At 40.0% G+C, this 25,990-nt stretch overlaps 2 protein-coding genes across 15 annotated transcripts in view; one reads left to right on the top strand and one right to left on the bottom strand.

The window, feature by feature from the left end:
- Positions 1 to 7,593: 7,593 nt before the first annotated feature.
- On the bottom strand, positions 7,594 to 15,318 carry Akt (AKT serine/threonine protein kinase). 7 transcript variants are annotated; one of them, XM_089256059.1, is made up of 8 exons: positions 15,174 to 15,305; positions 14,872 to 15,114; positions 11,893 to 12,775; positions 11,617 to 11,814; positions 10,650 to 11,039; positions 10,346 to 10,579; positions 10,141 to 10,287; positions 7,594 to 10,075 (listed from the first exon to the last, which is right to left on the bottom strand). In XM_089256059.1, the coding sequence occupies exons 3-8, from the start codon at positions 12,418 to 12,420 to the stop codon at positions 9,992 to 9,994; spliced, it is 1,581 nt and encodes a 526-aa protein (XP_089112185.1). In that variant the 5' UTR covers positions 12,421 to 12,775; positions 14,872 to 15,114; positions 15,174 to 15,305; the 3' UTR covers positions 7,594 to 9,991. The 7 variants fall into 7 exon arrangements, with proteins under 7 accessions (XP_089112185.1, XP_017968963.1, XP_089112191.1 ...); XM_018113474.3 differs by lacking the exon at positions 14,872 to 15,114 and having other exon boundaries at positions 15,174 to 15,318; XM_089256065.1 differs by lacking the exon at positions 14,872 to 15,114 and having other exon boundaries at positions 11,893 to 12,810; positions 15,174 to 15,315.
- Positions 15,319 to 16,085: 767 nt separating this feature from the next.
- Positions 16,086 to 25,990, top strand: part of Mhcl (Myosin heavy chain-like) — a 34,107-nt gene continuing 24,202 nt past the window's right edge. For 3 of the 8 annotated variants that reach the window (XR_001926153.3, XM_018112881.3, XM_030390912.2), the window contains exons 1-5: positions 16,086 to 16,245; positions 17,716 to 18,200; positions 18,259 to 19,053; positions 19,129 to 19,272; positions 25,462 to 25,866. Coding sequence is in view for 7 of the 8 variants with exons in the window: in XM_018112881.3 (XP_017968370.1) it covers positions 17,754 to 18,200; positions 18,259 to 19,053; positions 19,129 to 19,272; positions 25,462 to 25,866 (1,791 nt within the window). In the remaining variant the exon portion in view is untranslated. Of the gene's footprint in view, positions 16,246 to 16,493; positions 16,516 to 16,691; positions 16,715 to 17,715; positions 18,201 to 18,258; positions 19,054 to 19,128; positions 19,273 to 21,176; positions 22,544 to 25,461; positions 25,867 to 25,990 lie in introns of those variants that run through there. The other 5 variants (XM_018112885.3, XM_018112886.3, XM_018112882.3 and 2 more) reach the window with 4 other exon arrangements.

Below are 25,990 nucleotides of genomic sequence, written 5' to 3'. Positions count from 1 at the left end.
ATTAATATATTTTGGTCTTCTATAAAATTATAAATATACATTTTTAAATAGGTAAAACAATGGTTTTCGAAAAAATAAAATAAAAGCTTAAGGAATGCAGTGCCCTCTTAAAAATAAATTAAAAATTTACATACATATATCTGTCCAGCGTGTTGGCAATGAAGAAATTAACATGTTGCCGCAAACTGCAGTTATGTTTGCCCCAAAACAAGCAACAAGCGGGCGAACAGGCAAAAGAGCAGAGAAAAAAGTCGGTGGGCAAGACACATTTAAGAAATGCGCCAAAAATATGCCGAGAACAAGGAAATGTTTACTTTGGGCAGTTAAAATGCCAGGTCCGAGTGACCGAGCCCAATAATTGCGGCCCAGAGAGAAGGTCCAGTTGGCAGTTGGCAGTTGGCTGTACGCATAAATTTAGCCTTAATTGGCTTTAATATTATGTTGTCAGTAAAAAGGAAATCAGCAAACGCCAATCAAAAGCAACAACGCCAGCAACAACAAGAACAACGTCGCCGACGACGAGGACAATCAGGATGGGAATCTGAGGCTGTGCAAAGGGCCACGGACAGAGAGAGAGAGAGAGGCTTAGCAAGTTGCCAAATGTGGCACGTTTTTGAATGTTGCGGTGTTGGGCTTAATCAGCGGCTTCCACGCAATTACCAAAAAAAAAAAAAAAACATACACACACACAGAAAAAAATGCCAAAAAACAGAAAGAAATAAAAATAAAACACGGGGCAGAAAATATGTGAAAGCAAAGAATTGGCCCTTCCATATTAAGCCAAGGCATGCTCACTCAGCGCAGTCCAGCAACCACGTCAATGCGCCGAGCCCAGCTTTTGGGGCTTTTTGGCGCATTAACGGCTAGGGCGAGGGCCGCGAACCTGGGCTCGAATTCAGCTGTGCGGTTCAATGCCACCCAAAGCGAAGTGCAATAAAAACAAACTACCAAATTTACAGCAACAGCAAGAGAAAAACAAAAACAAACAAGTAAGAAGACTCTAGTCGAGACTGCTCGACTAAGAGATACCCTGAACCCTCCAAGCTGATATTCTTATCATTCTGCACTTCTTTTATGCACGCACACATACATTTACATGCATCCACCCTCACGCGCCCGCGCTCTGCTAACTGCGCAATAAGCAGCGACTGCGCTTGGGCTGCGCTGCAGTGTGGGCAATAGTATGAGAATTTACTTGGAGAATAACTTCTTTTGTAAACATACGATCTTAATGAAACTTTCAGGGCGTAATTATATGGTCAAAATGTGTGTACATTCCAAAGCACAAGTCTCTAGTACTTGAAATACGTTTTTTACAAATTGGGGGCGAAGGGGGCGTGGTATCAAAAATCTGTTGATTACAAAATGTTTGTATTCATCATCTATATATACACAGTAAATCTGAAGTCTCTACATCTAATAGTACTCCGATGAGGCTCAAAAAACAAAATCAATTTTTCGATTATTCTCGATAAAAAAGTTATCGGATGAGTTATCGAAAAAATAAAGCAAACTCGTACTGCGTATGGTATACACGAGTATGCACACAAAATTTCAGCTCTCTAGCTTTTATATCTTCTGAGATCTCGGCGTTCATACGGACGGACGGACGGACGGACGGACGGACGGACGGACGGACGGACGGACGGACAGACGGACAGGGCTATATCGACTCAGCTCATCGTGCTGATCAAGAATATATATACTTTGTGGGGTCTGCGATGATTCCTTCTGCCTGTTACATACTTTTACACAAAAACATTATACCCTGATTTCCCATTTTCAATGGGTTCAGGGTATAAAAAATAAAGAAAACGTTTATAAAGCAATTACCAACACTGCTCGTGTTTCAAACCATATGCAAGCTACCTATGTGTGTATGTGTGTGTTTGTGTGTGAATTTATAGCAAGCTAGAGATGTTTACGTGATATTTCATTAATAAATAAATCATGCTTGCAAGAAATGAGATTTTTCATATCCATAAAAGTCAAGTTTAATGTTTCTTTTTTACATTCAACTTAAAATGTTTATTATACTTTTTATGAAAGTTAAATTTTTATCTCGAGAATAAGCAGTAGAACTATTAATATTCCAATTATAAATTAAATTCCAATACCCAATGTTATTAATAAAATAAAAGACTTTAATGTGATAATATAAGTTAAGAAAGAAAGGAATAATTAATTAAATTAATCGAACCATTTTACTATAAATTGTATTGTTTATTTGTTAGTTTGCATAAAAAAAATAAAATTATATAATAACAATAAAAAGAAAATTTGATGATTTAATATTTACATTTTATTTACTGATTATTTATTTATTTTATATAGATAAAGTTGTGCTCAGTGTAACAGTGCGCAAAATATTATTAATACTTTTCCCATAGGAATACAGCTAATACAAAATGTAAATAGAATAAATACATATAGCTGTTAACTATTTATTTTGCTCACGCACGCAGCGCTCATCTCTAATGGAGCCAGTGCAGCTTGGCCTATTGCTGTTGTTATTGCTGCTGCTCACAAATGAGCTATATGTATGACCATGACTGTGGATAGGCCTAGTCTGAGCATGTGGCTGTAACAGCATCAAAAGTTCATTATACGCGCCCGCGAATCGTGACATTGCATAATGGACCGCTGCAAGTGGCCGAGCGGACATGCAAGGCGCCGCCTCCGTCGCCGGGCCCCTGTCTTGGTGGCAGTCAAAGGTGCTGTATGTGTGGTTGTATGTATGTATGTATGTGGCAATGCCACACCTACATGAACAGCGGGCATAATGTCGACAAGGTAAGCTGCAGGAAAATTGATTCTTTAACTAACGGAGCGCTGTCTGGCACAACTCATCAGCATCGTCAGCAAACAGTCCGGCTACTACAGCTACCTCATTTATTGGCCATGGTCACGGTCACATATGCCTTCCAGTTGCCCAAATCCGTCACAGACGGCTTCATGTCTTAACGCTGTCCAGTCTGCAATTAGAAACCTGGCAAATGTTCTACCTCTGCCCCCCCTCTTGACATTTTTAAGGTGTGTTCACCGTTTCTTTGTGGCAAAGCCTCAACCAACCCATTCCATTCCATTATACAGCACCACAGCGCCTTGTCTGCCAAATGTTTTAGTTAGCACAAAAAAGAAAAAAAATTAGATGAGGAAGAGAAAAAAATGTGTTTGAGCATTTTTCTTTTTTAGGTTATCGCATGGGGCATGGACTCGTATAGCTGCATATAACTCCTACATGCTTCTCTTTTTGTCATACTTATAATAAAGGCGTTCCGTTCTGCACTCACAAAATGTCCAGCGTCTCTATTTGGCTAGCTATTGCATTTGCTGATGTTGTTTTCGTAGTAGTTGTTGTTGTTGTTGGCGCATTGTGCTGCAAGTTGGTCAGCAGTGTCGGCCCAAATGTGAGCAGAACTACGAGCAGTTGCAATGTTGACCCGTTTTCCGAACTGGACCACCGTCCCATGGGACACATGGAGCAGGGGGCAGGGTGCATGGGGGAGGGCAATCGGTGTGCCCAGTCGCAAGTGGCGTTGACATGTGCAGCCGAGCTTATCCGCCAGTTGTTAACCACATTCATATCCCCAACAACATATTCACATTTGTGGTCAAAGTTGAAAATGTTCGCCCAGGCAAAGTGAATGCTTTAGATAATCAAATGCTGCTACCGAACGAGAAATGCATAAACTTTATTATAATAAAGAAATCAATTGGCTACGATCAGCAACTCGAAAGTGCTATAAAATGTAATAGAAAGCTGAAATGGGTTAGTTGGATAAGATATGACAAAGCGAATAAAGAGCACAGCGAACTGAATATGTACATACTGCAGCTACATAAATGTACAAAGATCTGATATTATGTAAAAATAATAAAAGTAAACTCACAAACATTTTTTTTATTTATTTTAAAGGATGGCACACAAATGTAGATCACAGTGATATAAATATATATTTTTATATGTATATATGTATATTCATCTTTGAGATGAAGATTAATGTAATTACAATGTACGAATTATCAGCGAATAAGTTGTCGGTATATCGTTGGTATACTTTTGATAAAATTGGATTGCACAGGTGAAACAAGAAAACATTATACTTATAAAATATATACAGCGAATTTAAATATTGATACAGAACAAGAAAAAGATGCCAATCCTGGAAACCTATTTTATATTTGATCAATACCATCGTATTTTTTTTATTTTTGACTTAATATGATTAATATGAGCAACTCAGCGTGAATATCTCCATAGAGACAGTCAAGAGCTGGATACAGGATAGCACGCATTTAGCCAATTCAAACGCACGACTTTCCCCAGCGGCCCATGGAAACCGTTTCGAGCATGTTTGTCTTTGAAGTTCCCATTGATTGGCAATTGGCGGCGTCGAACAGCTCAATCAACATCATGTTTCAACCTTAAAAGCCATAAACAAAATTGCAGCGAAATCTGCCAACAACTAAATACCTCGGAAAACAAATAATAATTGTCTGATCCAAGTCAACAAATCTCTGTACACCGAAAAGGAGTAACGCAGCAATCGCAGACAACAATGCAACAGCGTTTAGACGATGACGATCCACAAAGCAGCAACAGCAACAGCAACAGCAGAAGCAGCACCACCAGCACCACCACAACCACCAGCAATAGCAGCCAAAGCAGCAGGGTACGCAGCGATCAATCAATCAATCATTTTCACTCAAATGCCGCTGTCGATGTCTTGCCCTATAGATTTCATTATGGTCATAGCCATAACCCATAAACACTGAGACTCCAGCCAAAGTCTGAGAGACATATCTTAGGCATCAGCTGCTCGACGCATGCACTGAGAAAAAATACGAAGTTAAAAAAGTTTAATAGGATTCTCATTTATAAATAGTTCAGAAATGTTCGCAAAGTTTCTTAAGGCTTTCTTTCAGCTAAAAAAGTATTGTCGATAATTTAGATATATACTTTTATTTTTTATTACTATTATATTTTTTTGTGAAATTTATATGTATGGTTTTTTATGACAAAATGTAAAGCGACCCATTTATTAATTATTATGTTAAAATTAGTAGAAAATAGTTCGCTTCTATCAATATCAAGTATAGCTCATTTTTTCCAAGTGTAGTCTTGGACTCTCCCTCTCTGTCTGGCTGCTGTGCAATTAAATAAACGAAAGTTTTCATTAATTTCGATTGCAGCGACTGCAAGAGACGACACTAAGGCCAAAGCCGAGGCTTGACGATGGAGCTGATGCTGGAGCTGCCCCTCGCCGCGCTCTTTAAACAATTCCAATTCATTAGCGACGCTTTTGGGCCTGGTTGTCAAACATGCCTCATGCGCTCCCAAGCCCGTTGCTGGGTATCTAGTCGCGGCCAGAGTCAGCGGCAACAGTTCAGCTCAGACTGGCTCTGGGCTGAAGTCTGGGGCGTGCTCTCGTGCTGCTCATAATGTCTGATGGATGTGACGTGCTTTGATGTATTTCACTTTTTAGTCAGCCAACGTTTGCTAGGCAGGAGCGGCCGCTCGAGCTGTTAACTGCCAGCACAGCACAACGCAGCACAAGTTTCTACTGCCCAGTCACAGTTCCAGAGCTGCTGCAGATGATGCTGCTGTTGGTGGTGCTGCTGCAGTGCTGACCATTTTCTAGTTTGAAGACATTTTCACAACGCTATAAAGTAAACAGCTTGAACAAGAGGTGAAAACAGAAAAATCGCTTCGCAAATGAAAAGCGCGAAAAACGCATTACAAACACAGAAAACGAGATGCGGTTACCCACGTCCCCCTTTGATCCTCACCTGACCGAACCTTAAATCTTTGCCAACATACACTTGACGAAGGGTACAATAACTGCCATAACTGACTCTCCAGAGAAGTTCGGCAAAAACTAGAATCGACATAAAAATTTTTAAATTTTTGTACTGCCCCAAAAGTGCCTTGGTATAAATATAATAGAAATAAATTGCCTAAATAAATGCCTAAAATTTTGGATACTAACATGTATTCGGCATCAAAATAAATAATGTATTATGTAAATACATATAAAGCAAATATAAAAAAATTTAAAAATAAAAGATATTAAAAATCTAAACAATAAAAATATTTAAAAATGAAATAAAATATAAAAAAAAAAACTTTAAAAGTATTTCATTGAAAGCTGAAGAGCAGATAAATCATCCAATTCCAACAGCAGTATAAAAAATGCATAAGAGTATTAATTCTTTGGCTTGATGCTGCTTCGTTTGTCTAAGCCGCTTCATTTGCTGCCATCCGTCACCAACGCTGCAGCATCAAAAGGGAAAGCACTAATCGCGCTTTTCCAAGTACGCCTTTCAAAGGGCCTGGCCTGGCCTGGCCTGGTCTGATCTGGCCCGACCTGGGCTGGGCCAGCCAAGTGAAGGATACACTGCGTCCGGCTAAAGCCCAAGCCCCACTTCAATTAACGTTAATTTCAAATACTTTGCAACACTCGAACTGTATACATTGATTTACTTTCGCTTTCAGCATGCGCAATTTTAATTTTTTCTTTTTTTTTTTTTGTATTTTGTTGGGTGCAAGTGCTAAAAATTAATAGCTTCATGTCACAGATAATATATCCGCCTGCCATTGCGACACACATTCTGTCTCTGTCGACACACACATTTGCAAATGTCGATGTGTGCGTGTGCGTTTGTATGTGTGTATATATATGTGTGTACCGCTGTTTGCTCGTTTGGGGAAAGCGACGGCGGCGGCTCTGTGGCCTCGAAGATTGTGTTGCAATTAATCATCAGACAAAACGCATTGTTCGCGGGCGCACACACATCGTATAAGGCGCTCTACGCACCCACCCGCCCGTCCGCCCCCTTTGAGCGTGCTCCCGAATATTTAAGTCGGTCAAGTCGTTGCATTTGCTGGGATCGGACAGCGCATGCAACACACTCGTAGTTCACTCGACCCAATTTGCAATATAGCCTCATGAAGTCTCGAGGCCAGGAATTGCAGTTTTTTGCATGTCTCCCATTAACTGCATAGGTGTGCCGATTAATTTATGTTGTTGATCAGGCTGCGGCAAGTTACTTACAATAATTTATACCATTTGATGTTGTTGTACAGCTTTGAATTTGTAAGAGATTCTTGTCCACATATAACATTCCAAGTTTTTTTCTTAAATTTAGTTTCCATAATATAATTATACTAAAATAAACACAGAGAAAATATCTCACAACGGCTTTGTTTTTGTTTTCTATCAAATATCTGTTATATGTAAATTTTATTTATGCATTTAAATTATAATTGTTTTTCACATGGTTACATATGTACATACACATGTATATGGTATATGTATTTATATAAATATATATATATAAATGTGTGTGTGTGTGTGTATTTTCATTATGTATGCATGTTGCTATGCGTAAGCGCGTATAAATTAATCATATCATACTAATGTAGATCGTATATTATCTACAAGTTCCTGTTCAGTTGCTCTTGTTTTATAAACGCATATATTTTATATTTATTTATTTTGTTTACTTTATATAAATCAGCTTAGTGTAATTATTAAAACTGAGCGAAATTTTCAATATTTCGCTTATATAAAATTACAGCTAATCATGTTTATTTATTTTATTTTGTTTTTTATTTATTTTTTTTTTCATTTGGATTTTACAATAAAAAATGAACAATTTGTTTTGCTCGAACTGACAAGAGATTTAGTCAAGTTTCAAACCATTTGGTAGAACACATCGTAGTTAGCAGTACTTCTATAAAAGTTCCAAATCAAATTTGTTATACAACTGATCGAAAACAAAACACATATTTTCTTGACTTTTTCGCTATTCTTGTGTGGGATGACAAATGGAAATGCTTTAATAGTGGGCACCATGAATATTATTAAAATAATTCAGTTCTCCTATGGATGTGGGGTAGGGGGACACTTTCTTCTAGAGGGGTTGACGATATAGTAATGCCCCATTACCTAAATGTCTATGCTGCAGCTAAACGATTTCGACTTCTCAATATTTTGCTACGTGATTTATATTTTTAAATATATATATATATACATGAGAATACATATATATATGTATATACTTATTTTTTTTTTTTTGTGATATATTTTAAAAGCTTGCCGTTTTGATGTTGGCATTGGCAGATTTCAGTTGATTGTTTGGTCAGCTATTTATTTGCATTTTCAGTTGTTTGCGTGAGTCAAATTAAATATATATATATATACATTCACATACATACATATATATGTCTGCAAAGTTTTAATCGTGGAAATCGTTGTGTAGTCGTTTCTAATAAGCTTTGCTTATGAAAAGTTTAACTATAAGCTGCATATTTGATCTGTAATGGATTCTCTATCATGATATTAGCTACCTATTAATTTGATGTATCCAGTAAAAATTACTCGATTCTCGATTTGATTTCATTCGATATTTCAAACTGTTTGCCTCAAGCAATACGATTGAAGTGATGCACATGAAATAATAATATCGTTCCATACATAGAATTTTATAAACTATACCTTAATGACGTATACATTAATATGACCTGATCCAACTATAGTTTAGCTCCTAGTACTTCCTCAACAGGCATTCAACTACTGGATTCGAATTAATACATATTTTACAAGCTAAATTCTAACTCACCTGTTGGATCTATTCAATTTATCAGATGTATTTATGAGTTTTTTTATTCGCTTCGCCGGTTCTTTGGCATAATTATTTCTAATTTAGTTCTGCAAGCTGTTTTCGTTTTATGTATTTATTTAAGAAAATATATTTCATTTAAATCTTTTTTTTTTGTTTTGCTCTTTATATTTCAATTGATAAGTTCTTGCTCATTTATGTTTTCATTGTATATAGAAGAGATTATGCTTTTATTGTAGATATTGTATTTAATTTTTATTTACAAGTTTAATTCAATAATTTTATTCTTTTATAAAAAAAATATCAAATTTATTTACCTTTTTATTTTGGTTTAATTTAAGTAGTAATTCTGTTGTAGTTGCCTGATCTGGTATACACAACATTTCATGCTTAATGCTGTTTTATTAACTCTGCAAGGCCGACATCATTATGACAAACATTTTAGGCATTTTTATTCTTTTTTTTTTTCAAATTCAAAAAAATGGAAATTTTTGTTTTTCACTTTTTTTTACATTTTGGTTTAAAAATTGATTTGTTGTATATAAATATGTACAAATATTTGTGTAAAAAAGCATATGCAATATATAAATTTCTTTCTTAGTTTTTTAAATCATTATCTTAAATGTTATTGGCGCTCATGCAGTTGAAATATCGTTAAACGCTCATTATTTATAGGTTCATGATTTTATTGTTGTATTCAGCTGTTCCATAAAGCTGAGCACATCAGAGGCAACTTTACCATTAAATATAACTCGTAATTGTTTTTGTTTTTTGCTTCTTTGGAGTATAATTAATGCATTTCTTGTATATATAGTGTTTTGTGTGTGTGTTGGTGTGGGTGTGTGTATTTCGATATCTGGCTGCACAGTTATATAAACTTTTTCTTTTCACTTATACGCTAGTAGTGTATTGTATTTTGTGTATTAGTGTGCTGATGTATGTTTCATATTTATGTTTTTTTCTTTTCTCTTTTCTCTTTTGCCTGATAAATGTTATAGTTGCATTTAAAAATTAACTAATCACTTTAAACGTTATGCTTAAAATGTTATATTTAGATGTATATATAAGTATATAAGTATAATTATATGTTGTAAACTATATTTTTTCTTTTTCTTTTCTTTATATATCGCGATCAACGTTCTCTTATCTCCACATGCTTATTTTCCGCTGTTGTTATTGAAAGTAAGAAAAATAAGTTACTATCATTCATTTGTTATTATTGGTGTATAAACTTAGCGGTACAAATTTATTTCAGTTTTTACCCAGTCTATATAACTCAGTATATTATGGGTGATCATAGGTGATGAAGCAGAACATTATGTGTTTATATTATGTATTTATGTGTGGGTTTGTTAAACTTGTTCTATTGCATCGATGTGAGACTTGTGGAAGTACTTATGTGCGACGAGGTGCCCAATGTGTTGGCCATATCTCCTTGATAGCTAAACTGTAATTTGAAGGCGAAATGTTATTTTAATGTTTGTATCGTAAATTAAGTAAAGATAAATTTACCTGCGGGAAAAGCGGCTCTTCGGCTATTGAACCTAATGGTCCCGTAGGATCTGGCGGCGTTAGTTCAACGCTCTCGCCTGTAAACTCCTCGTCAAAATAGCGCGTGTCTGTATCTGATGTAACCTGAGGCTTGAAAGGCGGCGTTATCTGTGTAAAATACGAAGTTGATTTAATTTTGTTTAGGTCTATTACGAAATTGTCATACCTTCTTCTGCACCAGATCTGTCCAATTAATACTCGCGAAGAATGGATGTGCTTGAATCTCCTTAACATCATCCTGTCCTCCGCCTAAACGATTTCTGGGATTCTTCGCCAGAAGACCAGATAATAGACTTTTTGCTTCTTCTGTTATATTCCGTGGGAATTTCACATCTTCTAACAATATCAGCGTGAAAAGCACATCATGATCACGATTGTAGAATGGTAGTCTTCCACAGATCTGCAAATTTAAGAAATATACTTGTTCATAGATGTGTGTACATCAAAATTTTATGTAGTCGTTTGCTCACCATCTCATACATAACCACACCGGTCCCCCACCAATCCACCGCGCGCCCATAATCATTATCATCTAATACTTCGGGGGCTAAATATTCCGGTGTGCCACAAAACGTTTTCGTTGTACGACCGTAAGTGATGTCCTCCTTGCACAGCCCAAAGTCCGCTACCTTAATGTGGCCATCTTTGTCCAGCAAAAGATTCTCCAGCTTTAAGTCACGATAAATGATGCCCTGCGAATGCAAATATCCCAGCGCCGATATTATTTCGGCGCCATAAAAGCGTGTTCGCTCCTCTGTAAAGATGCGCTCATGACTCAAATGCCAAAACAGCTCGCCACCATTCACATATTGCATGACAAAACAGAGACGATCATTGGTTTGAAATGAATATTTCAGTGACTACAAAAAAAGAGAACAGAAGAGCATTTACATTAGATACATTTATTAATGATAAAGTCAAATTTTAAAATGATCGACGCTACACTCATTAATTTTTATTCCACATAAATAAATTTGCAGAATTGAATATATATTTGATTGCAACAGTACCAGAGTGATCGTATCGTGAAGAATATTCCACCTCTATAAATTAATAATTTTATGTGGAGGACGCTCTATACTGATATTATAACTATCCTATTATAAACCTATAACTATAAGAACTAATAGACGTAGTTACGTCGTCTTTGTATATTATAATCTAACAAATCTTTTCTTTATTTCTTGATGAAATGCTTTATGCTTTATGTATTTATGTATGTACACAACTTGCTATTCATATCCAAATAATTTCCAGATTCAAATATTGCTGCAACCTAATTTTGTCTTTTACGTTTAATGTTGTGTTTACTTTTCATAAGAAACAGTAAAATCGCAAAGCACATGTCAAGGCAAACAAATCGAAATTCCCCTGCTTTGACGCTTCACATTTCGTTATTGAAATTAATTCGATATGATAAAATAGAATAACACTTACAATCAGGAACGGATGATTTGTTGACTTTAGCACGCGGCTTTCGGTGAGTGTGTGCGCCACCTCATCCTTTTGTATGATCACCTCCTTTTTGAGAATTTTGATTGCATACAGTCTGGCAGTAGCCTTCTCGCGGCAGAGAATTACCTTGCCGAAGGTGCCTTTGCCGAGCACCTTAAGGAATTCAAAGTTCTCAAGAGTCTAAATGAAATGTGAGTTATTAGATATATGTATGTACATATGGATAGGAATGGGAGAGTCTTTTTCCCATGCACGTACCACTTTTTTAACGCCGCTACTGTTGCGTGTAGTGCCTTGCAATGAGAACTGTTCGGACAGCTCCACCTCGGCAATGCCGGCCATGTCCACATCGCTCATATCTGTTTGTGCTGATGGAGACATGGCCGTGTCGCTCATGTCGCATAGCCTGCTGGCCACATTACGTATAGCCTCCGTCCAGCCTTGGCGTTCCTCTTCCGAACCGACAGCAAAGGTGCGCTCAATTACCGATGTCCACTGCAGGCCGCGTATGATGAATGTGAAGGGCCTTGGCCGATCCACGGCCATGATTTGGCAACCGCGCACGGTAAATTTGTTGAGCACGTGCTCCGGCGATGTATAATCAACCGGCTTGCTGCGAAAACCCACCAGAGAGCCATCGTCGCGCAGGACAAAATAGCGTTGGCGCCAAGTCTTGATATGCTCACCGCGCTTCGAAAGCCAGCCCTCTTTCACGATCTGTGGGTTGGCCGTAACGTAGGACTCATTGGGGCTGGTGGGCGATGTGCCCGTTGCTGTCAAGGACATGATGGCTTCTGTTGCCGTCACTATGGGATACCGGATAGCGCGCACCTCGTTGTTTAGCAGCGCGTCGCTCAGTTCTGACACGTTGCAATCGTTGATGTTGTTGCTGTTGCTACCGTTGCTGTTGTTGTTGCTGGCGTTGCTGTTGCTTGTGTTATTCCTGCTGAAATTAAATCCCAAACGACCACCAGTGATCGCTAAAGTTGTTGGTGTGGGCGTTATTGAGGCAGATCTAGGTGCGGCGCTGGCGACCACAGTCGATCTCCTCTGCAGCGCAAATGGTAAGTAATTCGTGTTGAGGCTGTTCCCAGTTCCGGGTGTACCAAGCTAACCAATTCCGCACGCCTCAGTCCCAGTTCTAAAATGACGGCACTTGTTAAAAAATGCACAGGTCTAAATAGTACAAAAAAGTATTAGTGTTTCTTAGCATTTTTGCGAGTGCATAATCCACTTTTTTTTTAAACATAAATACAACTATATACACTTTCGAGATGGACACGTGATGAAACTTAAAAAGTCCCTGCAAATTTCAACAAAAATATGAATGATTTTAAAATCCGTGATCGTACAAATTAGGTATACTAGATTTTAAATCGACAAAACATGAAAATGACAAATTTTTATTTTAAATTATTTTTCGTGTCACGGAAAGTATACAGCACGCACTCATCTCTAATACGCATATACATACATATGAATGTACAAATATGCATATGCATATTTTGTTATTGTCTTTTGGCGTGTTTATGGCAAATTGCACAGCCCTTTGTTGTTGTCGTTGTTATTGTTATTGTTATTGTTGCCGCTTGCGTCACCAGCTGCAGTAGAAGCAGCTGCAAAACTGCTTAAAATAGGATCGATCATTCGAAAAAATAATAATAAAAATAAAAAGAGAAAAAAAGTCGAGCATTTACGATATTTCCGTTCGCAAAAGGGCTGGCGCGAAGACGACGATGACGGCGGCGACTGCCCTGGCGCTCTCTTTCACTTAGTCATTGCGCGACCCACATGTAGAGGCGCCAGCATATTGGCAGCGCGACTGTCGCAATTGTTCTTGATTTAGCTGTTGCTGTTGTTATTACTGTTGTTTTTGCCATTTCAGCTTCAAACAAATTCCCCGCGAAGCGGTCGGCACAAGCGATACGAGCAAAATTGTTCGCGATTGCATTTACCGCGAAATTAAATCAAAACAAGTCGGCGGATCACTGCTGTTCATGAACTTACACGCATACATACATGCATGCCGATGTACGCACATATTTACATACATACATATGTATGCATACGTGCTAGTGCTTGTACATATGTATTCATGCATATACATATATATATATGTATATATGTACATTTGTATGCTTGCATGTCGCATGTGCTGTGTTGCCCGCTGGTGGCGATCGCAGCGAGCGATAAAGGTGCGAGGGGCACGTGTGCATGTGTGTGTGTGTGTCAGAGAGTGCGGCAATGATCGCAGCTGAAAAAAAAATATATTCATTTGCAATTTGCGAAAATGTCAACTCCGTGCCTTGGCGGTCGCTGCCGGCTGTACAAATTTCGCTATCTAAAACTGTAAACAAATGTACATAAAATAAAATCGACAAAATACAAGCACACACACACACATACATACATATGTATACACTCGTGCACACATGTTTGTTTGTCTGTCTGCAATGCAAAGTGCGAGGCCGCGACCAAAGAAAAGCGTGTGGGCCGGCCGAGGGCAGTTGACGGGTGAGACGCGAACATGTCTCGACAGACAATACATATGTACATATGTATGTACACAATATCGTTTCTTTCTGTGTGCCAGAGTACATGTGTGTGTGCGTGTAGGTCGGCGCATCAAGTGATCAACAACAAAAATGAATAAAATGCACACCGGTTCGGAATAGATTCACTCCCTGAACCGAACCAGTTGCAAGCCACTTCGCTCAGAGACACACACACGCAAACCTGTACATAAATTCATGAGAATTGTTTATGTAGACATATTAACTATTTAATGACGATCATGTTTTGCAGCAGTACCCTTTCAATTTCTATAAAAAAAAACAATAGTCTGAGCATGAGTCCAAACAATTGCTCGAACCGGCAAACCGAACCGCAAGCAAAACTTTTCGAGTTTGCAGCCTTGTCAGCAACATGTCTAGACACTAATACAGTTAACAAATGCACATATATATATATATATATACACGCACGCACGTACACATACGTTTATTTATATGTGCATACACATACATATATGTATGCACGCACACATACAGCCACGCAAAGATAGATTACCATCGGGGGCAGACAACACTGTTAACGACGACGGCGACTGACTACAACGACGACGACGAAAAATCTGTAAGCGAGCGAGCGAACAACAATAACAAAGGCCACGGCTGTTCGGGGGAATTTGGCATAAAACACTTGCATTTGAAATGCCACTAAAAATTTTGAACCCACCTAATCGTTCAAAAGAACCGATTTTGCATTTGATTTTACTTTTTTTCAGAAATGTAAAAGGCAGACTCTGCTGCTGAATGGTGACGGTGACGGCAGCGACACTCACGTATGTTGTTTTTGTTTCTGTTGTGTGTTAACGAGTGAGAGTGTTGAGAGCTTGTGTGTATGTGTGGTTTCGGACACACACAGTTCGATACGGATTCTCCACGCAATTGTTGAACTGATCGAAAGTTTTCTTTTGTCCTGGTTCGCATAATATATGTATGTTGAAGTTTTATTTTTTCATCAACACACGCACTCACACTTAATTTTCCATGTAGATGCACCGTTTGGTTTTTACGCTTCACTTTTTTATTCGTGCGATATACGAAGTCTAAATTGTGGTGGCTTGTCGAAACACCATGGCGGTTGGACGATATGACTCATCCACAGCAACACTCAGCATGCTATGCCAGGATGACAATCGACTGATATAGTCGCTTTCTTCAACGTCAAATTTATTTACATAGACAAATTTATGTACATATGTATATGTTTAAATAAATATATGTGTATTTCGACGATACAAAATTTATTCAATTGACTTAGCGGCATGGATTCAACTGAAAATAACTACGGTAGTCAATCCCAGAAGCAAAATAATTTTCCTCACTTAGAGATAGTCGCAGATCACCAAATGGATTCGAAAGATCCTTGCTATATGAGCATTGAAAAGCCTGTTAGTCCATCAGCTTTCCTCGCGAAGCGGTTACAGAGAAAGCCAAAATTTTTCGATTCTGGAGACTATCAGATGGCCAAGCAAAATGTCATCAGTTCGAAGAACCTTTTTGAGACCATTGGGGTGACCATTCCAACTCCAGAAACCGTTTCGGCGCTTAAATCTTATCATATCGAGCTTAATACTTCTTCCTGGAAGGACCCTAACAGCGATAAAAGCAAACCCAAACAAGCTTAATACTTAAATTATACTATAATCAGTGTAATATTAGTTGTTTTTTATGTTTTTGGATCAGAACTGCTATCTTAAAGAAATTAACCTGATTTCATTTTATTCGAAAAATAATAAATACAAAGATCATTTTTAAAATCGAATCCACAAAATTTTATCGAGCTTATCTGCAGGGGAAATTTATAGGCGTCTTACAGCACTGCAATAACATTTTTATTTGCTTAGCAGTCTGTACACACTGGTCCAACAGCGAACATCGATAACTGTATGTAAGTATCGGGCCACCTCTAAGCAGCAGTTGTGTGCACACTGGCCGATCGGTCGTCGTCGTCGGTACGGTGAATTTTTGTAAATTTTAGAATTAAAATAGAAAGGCATTTGTTTATGCCAAACGCGTAATTGTGCGCATTGGTTTAAGCGAAAAGGTAAAAAGAAGGACTCATACTAATGTTTATTGAGGACTAAATATTGTATACATGTATACAAATATGTGTGTGTGCCTGTGTGCTTGGCTTATCAAAAGAGACAGAAAACTGCAAAAACAAAGGTGTTATTGACTTCGCTAGTGGCAGGCAGCTTTCTTTTTTTTTTTTTTTGCTTCTGGCTCGAAGCGCATTCCAGTTCCACCCTCTGTCTATTGGATTTTGCTGAATGAGCACAAATTGTATTGTATAAATAATTAGACACCAGCTGAGGCAAGTGGCCATAAAGTGAAGCAACATAAAACAGCTAAATACGAAATGCAATCGAGTCTGGGGCAATCAATACAAACACAAACACAAATACAAACTCAATTGCAAATACAACTGCAATAACAACGGGCCCGTCGAGTGTCAAATGTATACGTGTGTGTGTGTATTTAGGTTTGTGTATATGTGCGAGAGTATGTATGTGGTGCGTGAAAACAAAACAAAAATTGTATACAATATGGAAAAAGAAAGCGCATAATTGAATAAATAATAACAAATGAGGGCGAGGCCCAGTGACAAAAAGACACTGTTGGCATCAAAGCGAAATGCAAGATTAACAAAAATATGCATGCCTGACGCATTGTTTACGTGATTTTGCCATTCCATGCAAACGCAAACTAACACAAACACACGCACACTCGCGTGCAAACGTGCAAAAAACAGTTAACTCTTGTGGTTGTGTGCGGGTGCATTGGTCTCAGGGTTTCTTTTGAAACGAACGAAAAGCAAAGGAAATAAAAGAAAAGAGAGTAACCAAGAAAAATGCGAAACTAACCGCAATGCATGGGGTTGTGGCTGGCCTGGACAGGGCACGATAGGGCAAGACAGGGCAAATCAAATTAGCAGCACAGAACAAAAATGTGCAAAACGGTTGGGCACGCCCTTGAACTTGCGACATTCGTCTCTTTGCCCCCTTCTACCCGATTGGTACTTAACTGTTAACCGGCTCAGAACCCGAAGCTCACTTCGGATTGCAATGATAGTGATATCGCGTCTCTTCCTTGTATCTATTCCTTATGCTATATTCGGTCTTGTATACAAATTTAATTTTTATATTTGAAGAATTTACGCTACTTCTCAAAATAACTTATCAGGAATATGTATAAACTGATATAAAGCTTCACTGGCCTATCAGATATTTTTGCGGAGCGAGCTCGCTACTCTTATCATACGTACATATTGACTTGTGTATATCTATAATAGGTACATTGCGAACTCGTTAAATATTATTACTTCTTGTGCTCATAATTGCGAACGGAATGTATATGAATACATATTTTATAAATTATTTGTATCTTTTGAGAAATTCTATAAATATAACTTTTATTAAAAATTAAAATACATGAATTAAATAAATATATGCGTAAATATATGATAAGACAATTTCTTGTATAAGTGTGTTAAAATAATATTGTCTGATTGCAGCTAGATCCCTAAGGACCCTCACACACGAACAGATAAGAATGTTCAACTTTATGAAGAAAAGCGCCGGCGATGAAGAGAAGGAACGTCGCAAGCGCGAAAAGAAACTGCGCAAAGAGGCTAAAGGTGGCAGCGGGGGTGGGGTTACTGGCAGCATGAGCACCGATGAACTGCTGCGTCTAGAGGAGGTGCGTCGATCGCTCAAGATACGGGGCCGCCGTAAGGAGAAGGAAAAACTGCCCAGCGGCATAACAGCGGACTACAGTGCAGATTTCTTTGCGGCCCTCAATGCCGATGCAGCCAGCGGCAACGCGAATGGGAATGGGAATGGCAATGGAAATGGAAACGGCGGCCCAGAGCAGGATCGTGGCAATGAGGAAATTGTAGCATCTGTGATGACACACATCGAGAGTCGAAGCGCCGCCAACGAATCTCTTATTTTGAACTATGGCGAGGTTACACATTCCCTGCTCTCGGGTGGACTGAAGGTGAGCATGCTAGGTCGAAGTTGATGCTTCTGAAATGTAATTACTATTATGCTGACAGAATCGATTTTTGCCGCCGGTGCCGCCAAAGCCGCCCAAGCGTGGCATTTTGAAGGGTTCGCGCAGCAACATGAGCAACGTTCACGAGGAGATTGTCTTCACCGGTGGCGGCACTCCCGAAATGCTGATGCGCAACACCATGCAAAATGAGCAGCTGTTTGAGGGCAACCGTGGCGGCGGCAGCGGTGGCTCCAATTCCAGCCAACATGGCACCTCGTTCACCTCCGTGGAGAGCCTGCGCAGCGACGGTGATCATCCGCCGCAGCAGCGCGCCATGACCCTGCCGGCGAACGCGCGCTATGGCGCACCACAGACGCCCACGCAGGCTGCCCATTTGCATGTGCTGACTTCACCGTCACCGAGTGCCGACAGTCTCACAGATACCACAAACTCCTCCTTTGCCACGCCTCCATTCTCGCTGAGTCCAGTGGGCGAATCGCAGGGCATCGATCGCTGGGCCCGTGTGCACACCTTTGAGGATGTGCAGCTGCCACTGCCACCGGTCCAGCTGGTGCAGCTACCGCCGCCCAGGCAGCTGGTCATCAAACGCCAGAAATCGCCGCGGCATGACTTCGGATTCAGTCTGCGCAAAGCTATTTGCTTGGACCGCACCGAGTCGCTGATGTCGCCCATCTTTCGACCGGTGATCTTTGCGGAGCCTGGTGCTGGAGGTGGCGCCACGGGCCTGCTGCCTGGCGATCGTTTGATCAAGGTGAATGGCACACCCGTGGGTGATTTATCACGCGAGATCATCATCGAGATGATACGCAACAGTGGCGAAGCTGTTACCGTCGAGGTACGTTAAGCACTTTATAATCTCATGACATTCACACTCATGACATTCCTCTCTCCGTGTTCTTCACATATCTAGGTGCAACCCGTAGCTGAGCTGGTGGAGTTGAGCAAGCGCTGCATGGCGCCCAGCACGGCCACCGTTGAAGAGATCGATCATTCCATTAACAACGGCAACTGCAACACTCTCCGTCGCAGCGCCAGCAAACGCTTCAAGCGTCAGGTAAGGCCAGAACTCATATTCCCATCTCCATCCATTAGCAACGCAGTGATTAATGAAATTTATTACCTGCAATAGCAACAATATTATAATCACTGGTAATCGTTCATTAATCATGTAATTTCGATAGAATTAATGCTCTGAACGATCAAGTGGCGAGCATGGAAATGGCGTCCAAGGTCGGCTCATTAATTTGAAAAAGGGTTGGCTGCTTCAGATAGGATTCCTTTTCACTATCTACTTAGCTATTATAGGAATTATAAAATAACCCACGATTTTATGAACTTTACACACAGCATTATAAAATAATCTGAAGTTGGGTCAATGAGCCAACAAAGTAATTAACTATTTTTAGGGCTATTCTAAATGCTATATTGATAACAAGCATTGATAAAGTATTTTTTGTTAAGGCTGGTCAGGTATTAGTATTATCTTGAATAGCTTAGCACCAGCTGATAAGATTGTATTTCGTTAAGTCTTTATAAATTTAAACATTTATGGAAGATTAGTTATTAAAAATTGTGTATGCTAAGAAAAGTAGCATGATTTAACCCGTAAACTACTTCAACTGCCCTATAAATAATGCTCTAATATCTACTATTCTGCTAAAGCTATTTTTTTTATATCTAATATGACATATGTCGATCTTTCTATTAAAACACGTATATCTTCCGGATTCGATAAATTCTGACTATTGCTACGTATTTTTCTCTTAAATCAATCTAAATCATTTATTAAATAATTACATATTTAGCTTTAAAGAACTACTTTTTATTTACTTGAGTGTTTACAATTAATTTCACTTATCGTAAAGAACTCGACCTCTATTAATGACATTAATCTTCGAAATTGGTTAAAATAATGCTAGGGTATTTTATTTTCAGAGAAGTACAATAAACTAGGTTTTCTCAATGTGGGAATCACGTTGGAGTGGTCAGAAAAAGAGTGTAAATACTACGTGTTCGAGAAAATAAATATTTGCTTTTTAATTTGGGGTTTAATGATAATGATGACGATGATGATGATGATAGTCGGGAGACGCAAGTAAATCAAAATATCTGAGCAACGTCGAGGTATTTAATTTTAAACTTCAAAATGCAAAATCTAATGGTCTAATTGATCAGCTTCTCCATACAGGGTAACTAGCTGTCGAGCAATCGCAATTGCAATCGCAATTCCAGTTGAAATTCTTATTAACTTGTTGACTTTAGCCGCAGCTAGAAACGTGTTTGACATTTTTCCCTGTGTTTATCTTTTGCAAATGTGTTGTAAAAATTGTCAGCACCTGAGCGATCGAACGAGCGATCAGTCGCTAAGAAATTCCAGGCCCAGCCCGTTGCAGCTATATAGCTAAGCCCCATTCCAATTGGAATAGTCGTTGTTGTTGTTGTTGCTGCTGCTGTCTGGCTAAGTTCATAAAGGCGTCGACATATTCGAGCGTCTTACTCACTTCATTCAGCAGACGAAAATAAAACGCTATTTGGCAACACTGCTGAGAAAAAAACTCGAACTGCATTTTAGTAAACATCATTAACAACGTGCTGCACAGCTCCCCTTTGCCCACACTGCCACACGAACAGCCGCAGACAAGCAGCGAACATGGACGAAGACGTTGACGTCGACGTCAACATCAACATCAACATCCACATCGCCGGCAGCGACAACAGCAACAGCAACAACAGCAACAGCAACACGAGCAACAGCAGCTGCAGCTGTGTGCATTTTTCTACACCCACTTCGGACTGCGTCGGCTGCCTACACAAATAGCTGACGTCGCAGTCGCTGTCGCTGTCGTCGTCGACGCGACGCGACGTTGCTCGTGCTGCGCTGCTTGCGTTTGGTTGCTTTTGTTTTTGTCGAGTTGCTGTTGTTGTTGCTCGCTTCGTTGTCGCTGTCGTTGGAGCTGGGCCGTCAGTACGCTGCAAACTCTGCCCAAGTTCGGTACGGAAATCGAAACGCGAGACACCCACTGTGAAATTTCTATGCGGGATTACAGTAACAACATCATAATTAACAACAATAGCAACAGCAACAGCAACAACTTCCAAAAATTCTTGTCATTCAAACTGGCTTTAATAGTTAATTCATAACTCGCATTTGATTCGCGTTCGTGACTCGAGTCTTGCATTTCAATCAATCAATCAAACGGCGATCGCACGATGATTGGCTGTTTTCAGCCAGTTCAATTGTCTCTAATGTCAAAGCGTTAAGTGCCTGAACTCGCATAACCACACAAACACACACTCACACACACTCACAGAGAGGCACAACAAGATTGTTGAGTCTGTGGTGCGACTAACAGTTCCAAGGTTTTGGGCGCGCTCCAGTTTCGCACTTACTTCCCTTTTCACGTCTGTGCGTCGCTGGCCCGGTCTGTGTGGGTCTGGTCATGCTCCAAGCACTGCTGGCTGCTGGCCATGACAATTGTTTGCATTTGACTTACGATCTAAGTACCAAGTGATCACATAACTCGCACACACACACACATATACATACACGTAGAGAGACTGACAAACAATCTCGCGCGCGTATTTTCATCATGTTTCTCAAGACGAAAAACTTTGAGCAAACACTGCGCGGAGGCATTGTGCCTGCTGTGCCCGCCGCGCCGGGTTCCGGCCTAAATCCATCCTTCCATCGTGGGTGCACGGGCAAGGCGCACGCCTGCGGCACCAACAAGGCGCAAAAAAACACGGGCGTGCCCAATAAAACAAAAGCCACGCCAAAGGCGCAGCGCAAGAATAGTATTAGCTCGGAGACGATCAGTGAGAGCGGCTCTGAGAACTCCAGCAGCTGGCCGTCCACATCATTGTCCACTGTGCCGCCCACGCCACCGCCACCCAAACCGCCGCGATTGGCTGCCACTAGGCAAGGAGCCAAGGAGACAACTCCCACATCTGCTGCTGCTCCTGCTGCTTCTGTTGTCAGCATCGAGCGCAATTCGTTTCGCACGCGCAGCTTTCGCCAGAATGGCAAGATCAACGCAACGCCAGGCACAACAGCAACAGCAAACACCACAGCGACAACAACAACAACATCTGCAAATGCTGCAGCAACAACACTAATACGTCCGCCATGGAACAGCTCCGCTATAGCTGCATCCAAGTATGCAGCAGCAGCTGCAGCTGCAGCGCCAGCTTCGCCCGTGCTCCATATACGCAGCTCTTATCGACGGCGACGCGATGCCCAAAACGCTGCCCAGCAGTGGCCACTCATCTGGGCCAACTCGCTGGGCTGCAACTACAAAAACTATGATGCAAGCGTTAAGCAAAAGGTGCGCATAATAATTACACTAGACTACAGAAATCAAGACGAAATGCATATGCGAAGTATTGTTAACCAATTTTATGTTTGAAACAAAGTTTGAATTGCATGGAATTTTGCAGAAAAAATGCTTTAGACAACTTCTTTGTTGTGAATAGGGCTTTTACGTTATGGAATTAGAAATATTTAATATTTATTTGAACAAAATACCCAGTTAGCTTGCATAAAAACCTAAATTTAACATTGGAATAGATACGGTACAATTTTCCCTAGACAAAGATTGAATAGACTTCATTATCTCAAATTTCTAAATATCTGCAACTACTTCCCTCTATTCCAAAATACATATATAAAACATAATTCTATTTTTATATTTAAAAAATTCGTACATATCAATGCGTTATATGGAGTATCCCAAATCTGATTTTATTGGATATATATACAATTGTTTAACTAGTTTTAAGTATTACATTTTGATATAGTGAACGAATTGAATTACCCATATAATGTACAACTTTTACCACACACACATACAGAGAATACTCTGTATAATGCTAGTTGAATTTCTCTGGAAATAGTATGACCTAAAATATTTTGCATATCTATATATATATATATATTCGCAGTGATGGCGTATTTTTCATTTATGGGCTAAATGTGCCAGTTGAAACTGAAGGTGCAGTTGGGCTTAAAACAAAAGTCAAATATCATTACTGTTTACTCACGTATTTAAATAGTATCGGGAGCTGTCGTTACTTCTGATGATCTTGCACTAAAAACAAATTGCTTCCGCTCAGTAAAAATATATTGAATACACAAATTTATTTCCCATCTTTGTCGTTTAGTGTTAAAAAAAAAACAACAACTTTCTTTCTTTGGCCCTTTACGACTCGATCGATGAATGGATCGATAGATCGTCGAACCGTGACCCAATGTACGATTTAGTTGTTAGTTATTTTATTATGCTTAGACTGCTGGGTAGGCATATGGCGACTTGGTTAAGAATGGGAATGGGATTGGGGATCGGGACGGTGCGTGGGCAAATGGTCGGCTCATAATTTACGATATGGTCGTCTTGTCGCTGCATTTATGGTTTTATGGCTCACTACGCCGACTGCGTCGAGCGATGGATTCGCTGCCCTGTCGAGCGGAAGTATTCATTTACGTCGCCCGCTTTGTTGTTCTTCTCTCTCTCTCTCTCTCTCTCTCTCTCTCTCTCTCTCTCTCTCTCTCTCTAAATCTCTCCTCGTCTTCAGCTGGGGCAGTTGTATGCCACTAAATAAACTATAGTTTTTAGATATCAAATCTTAAAATTGAGTTGTGTTCGGTAAACCTTAGTCAGAGCTTAATTGACTCTCCCAATGCTTTCATTATCTTTTCTCTCTATTCTTTGTTTTTTTTTTCGCGCTCTCTGCTCTTTGTCGTATAGCTCGCCATGCCCTCCTGTACATGTTAATTAGTTAGGTCTGTCTGCACATTCTTTGTCTAATTTGTCTATCTCATCAACTTAAACGGTGGCGGGTTCAATGAACCGCAGCTGCCCCACCATTCGACGACTGCAGCTATTGATTGACAGTGGACAGACGTTTCAGACGTCAGTTCATTTGTTTATAAAACTTTATACATGCGTGTATGTATGTGAGTATGTGTTTATAGAAATGTGGGAGGTGATTGTGATTGGCTAAACATAAAATTATTATTAGATGAAGTTTTTCAATAAAAAAGTGTAGCCCGCACTCAAGTTATTATACGAAAAAAAAAAAAGAATTGAGAATCCGCAATAACATTTGAATTACCAATTATATAATTGATTTATTTATTTTGCCAATTTATCTTTGAGCTTTTTGTTAAATATAAGTACATGCCATATACAGTTATAAATTTCTGATTGATCAGTGGGTTCAAGGTATTTTTCGCTAGAGTTTATACTTCATGTATTCCAATCCAACTCCAAATAAATCTATTGCACAACAAATTGAATCATGCTACTTATTTTTATTTAGTAATACTCCCATGTACAGTTCTATATTCGACTTTTACCCACTAACATAATATTCCGCAACGGTTTTAATTCGAGACATGAATGAGTCTCAACATTTATTTCCTGTTTAAAACGTTTTGAAATCGGTATATTCTATGGGGTAGGCATAGAAATTCTCGATCTATTAACAGCGCATAGCCGAAAATGACTCCAATTACGGGCTATTGAACCTAGCACAATATTTTCATAATTACGCCACAGAGTACGATTGCAACAACAACTACAAGTTAATGCAAAGTTGTGCTGATGAAGAGAGCTGTGGAGATGCTGTGTGCTGAGGAGATGCGGCAGATGCATAGATAGCAGCATACGAAAAGTAAACTGCGTCGGCAGCATCGAGTAAATGCCATTTATAGCTCCAAATGTGAACTGAACGTGTTGGCACCGCCAACGAAACGCTGCTGGCGACGTTGGCGCGTTGCATAACGCAGCCGCACATCCACAGCCATAGCTAGAGCGAAGTAATATCAGCACCAGCAGCAACAGCAGCAGCAGCATCTACATCTACAGGCACAGAGCACGTCTAGCCCACTACCATTTGGATGGGAATGGGGCTCGGGTGGAGGGGAATTGGGAAGAAGGGGCGGGCACTGGGTCTGGGCCTCGCTCTATGGGCTGCTAGTCTGCGCAACTAATTAGGATTTAGAAACAACATCAAATTTAGAAATGCACCGAAATAAAACGAAACAACGAAAAGCTGACGTTGCGCTTAGGTGAACTGAATCCATCGGAGCTGAAGTACCATAATAAATGGAATAAATGCGTGAAAATGCGTGCGCCCAAAAATAGACCGAAGTAGTACACAAAATATCACTTGAAGTTGCGCCCCACCGAATTGTTGACCCCGATTCGTTAATATCCAGTAAATATATGCTCATATTTTGCAGAGTCGGCACGAGAACGGTACGGGCGGCCTTTTTGGCAAAAGCGATAGCGATGTGGACGTAGTCGACGACGCCTCGCAGCCGGAACGTGTGTGGCTGGTGCATCGCGGTGGCTTTACGGCAGCGCTGCGTCTGCCGCCCGGCGACACGGCGCATGAGGAGCACAAGCTGAACGTGCGATTGCTGCATAATGGCGAACAGTTGACCGTGGACGAGGATGACATCGAGAAGCAGAACAGCCCCGCACTGGACTTGGTTGAGGACATCTGTGAGCTGAAGTATCTGAACGAGGCGTCTGTGCTGCACTGCCTCCGACAGCGATATGCCAGCAATCTGATACACACCAAGGCGGGGCCCACGCTGCTCGTGGTCAATCCCATGGCACCGCTGTCGCTCTACTCTGAGAAGGTGAGACTGGTCTGGCTGCTAGCTGCTGGCTGCTGGCTGCTGGCCTGTACTGGTTTGCTTTGATTTGATTTGTTCGGCTTATTTATTATCTTGCTGTGTCTTTCTTGTCTGTTTGCTTGCTTGT

Source organism: Drosophila navojoa, chromosome 2 (genome assembly GCF_054131105.1).
Source record: "Drosophila navojoa isolate 15081-1374.11 chromosome 2, UAZ_NAV_1.0, whole genome shotgun sequence".
NCBI lineage: Eukaryota > Metazoa > Arthropoda > Insecta > Diptera > Drosophilidae > Drosophila > Drosophila navojoa.
Note: the sequence above shows the minus strand (reverse complement) of the source record. Positions and strands in the feature narration are given on the sequence as shown.

Bases quoted from the DNA above. Each gene is read 5' to 3' on its own strand.
- Akt (XM_018113474.3), bottom strand. From the start codon at position 12,420: ATGTCCTTGACAGCAACGGGCACATCGCCCACCAGCCCCAATGAGTCC. The intron at 11,815-11,892 runs GTACGTGCATGG...CATTTCATTTAG, and splicing joins GTAGCGGCGTTAAAAAAGTG to ACTCTTGAGAACTTTGAATT. The intron at 10,076-10,140 runs GTAAATTTATCT...TTCAAATTACAG, and splicing joins AAGAGCCGCTTTTCCCGCAG to TTTAGCTATCAAGGAGATAT.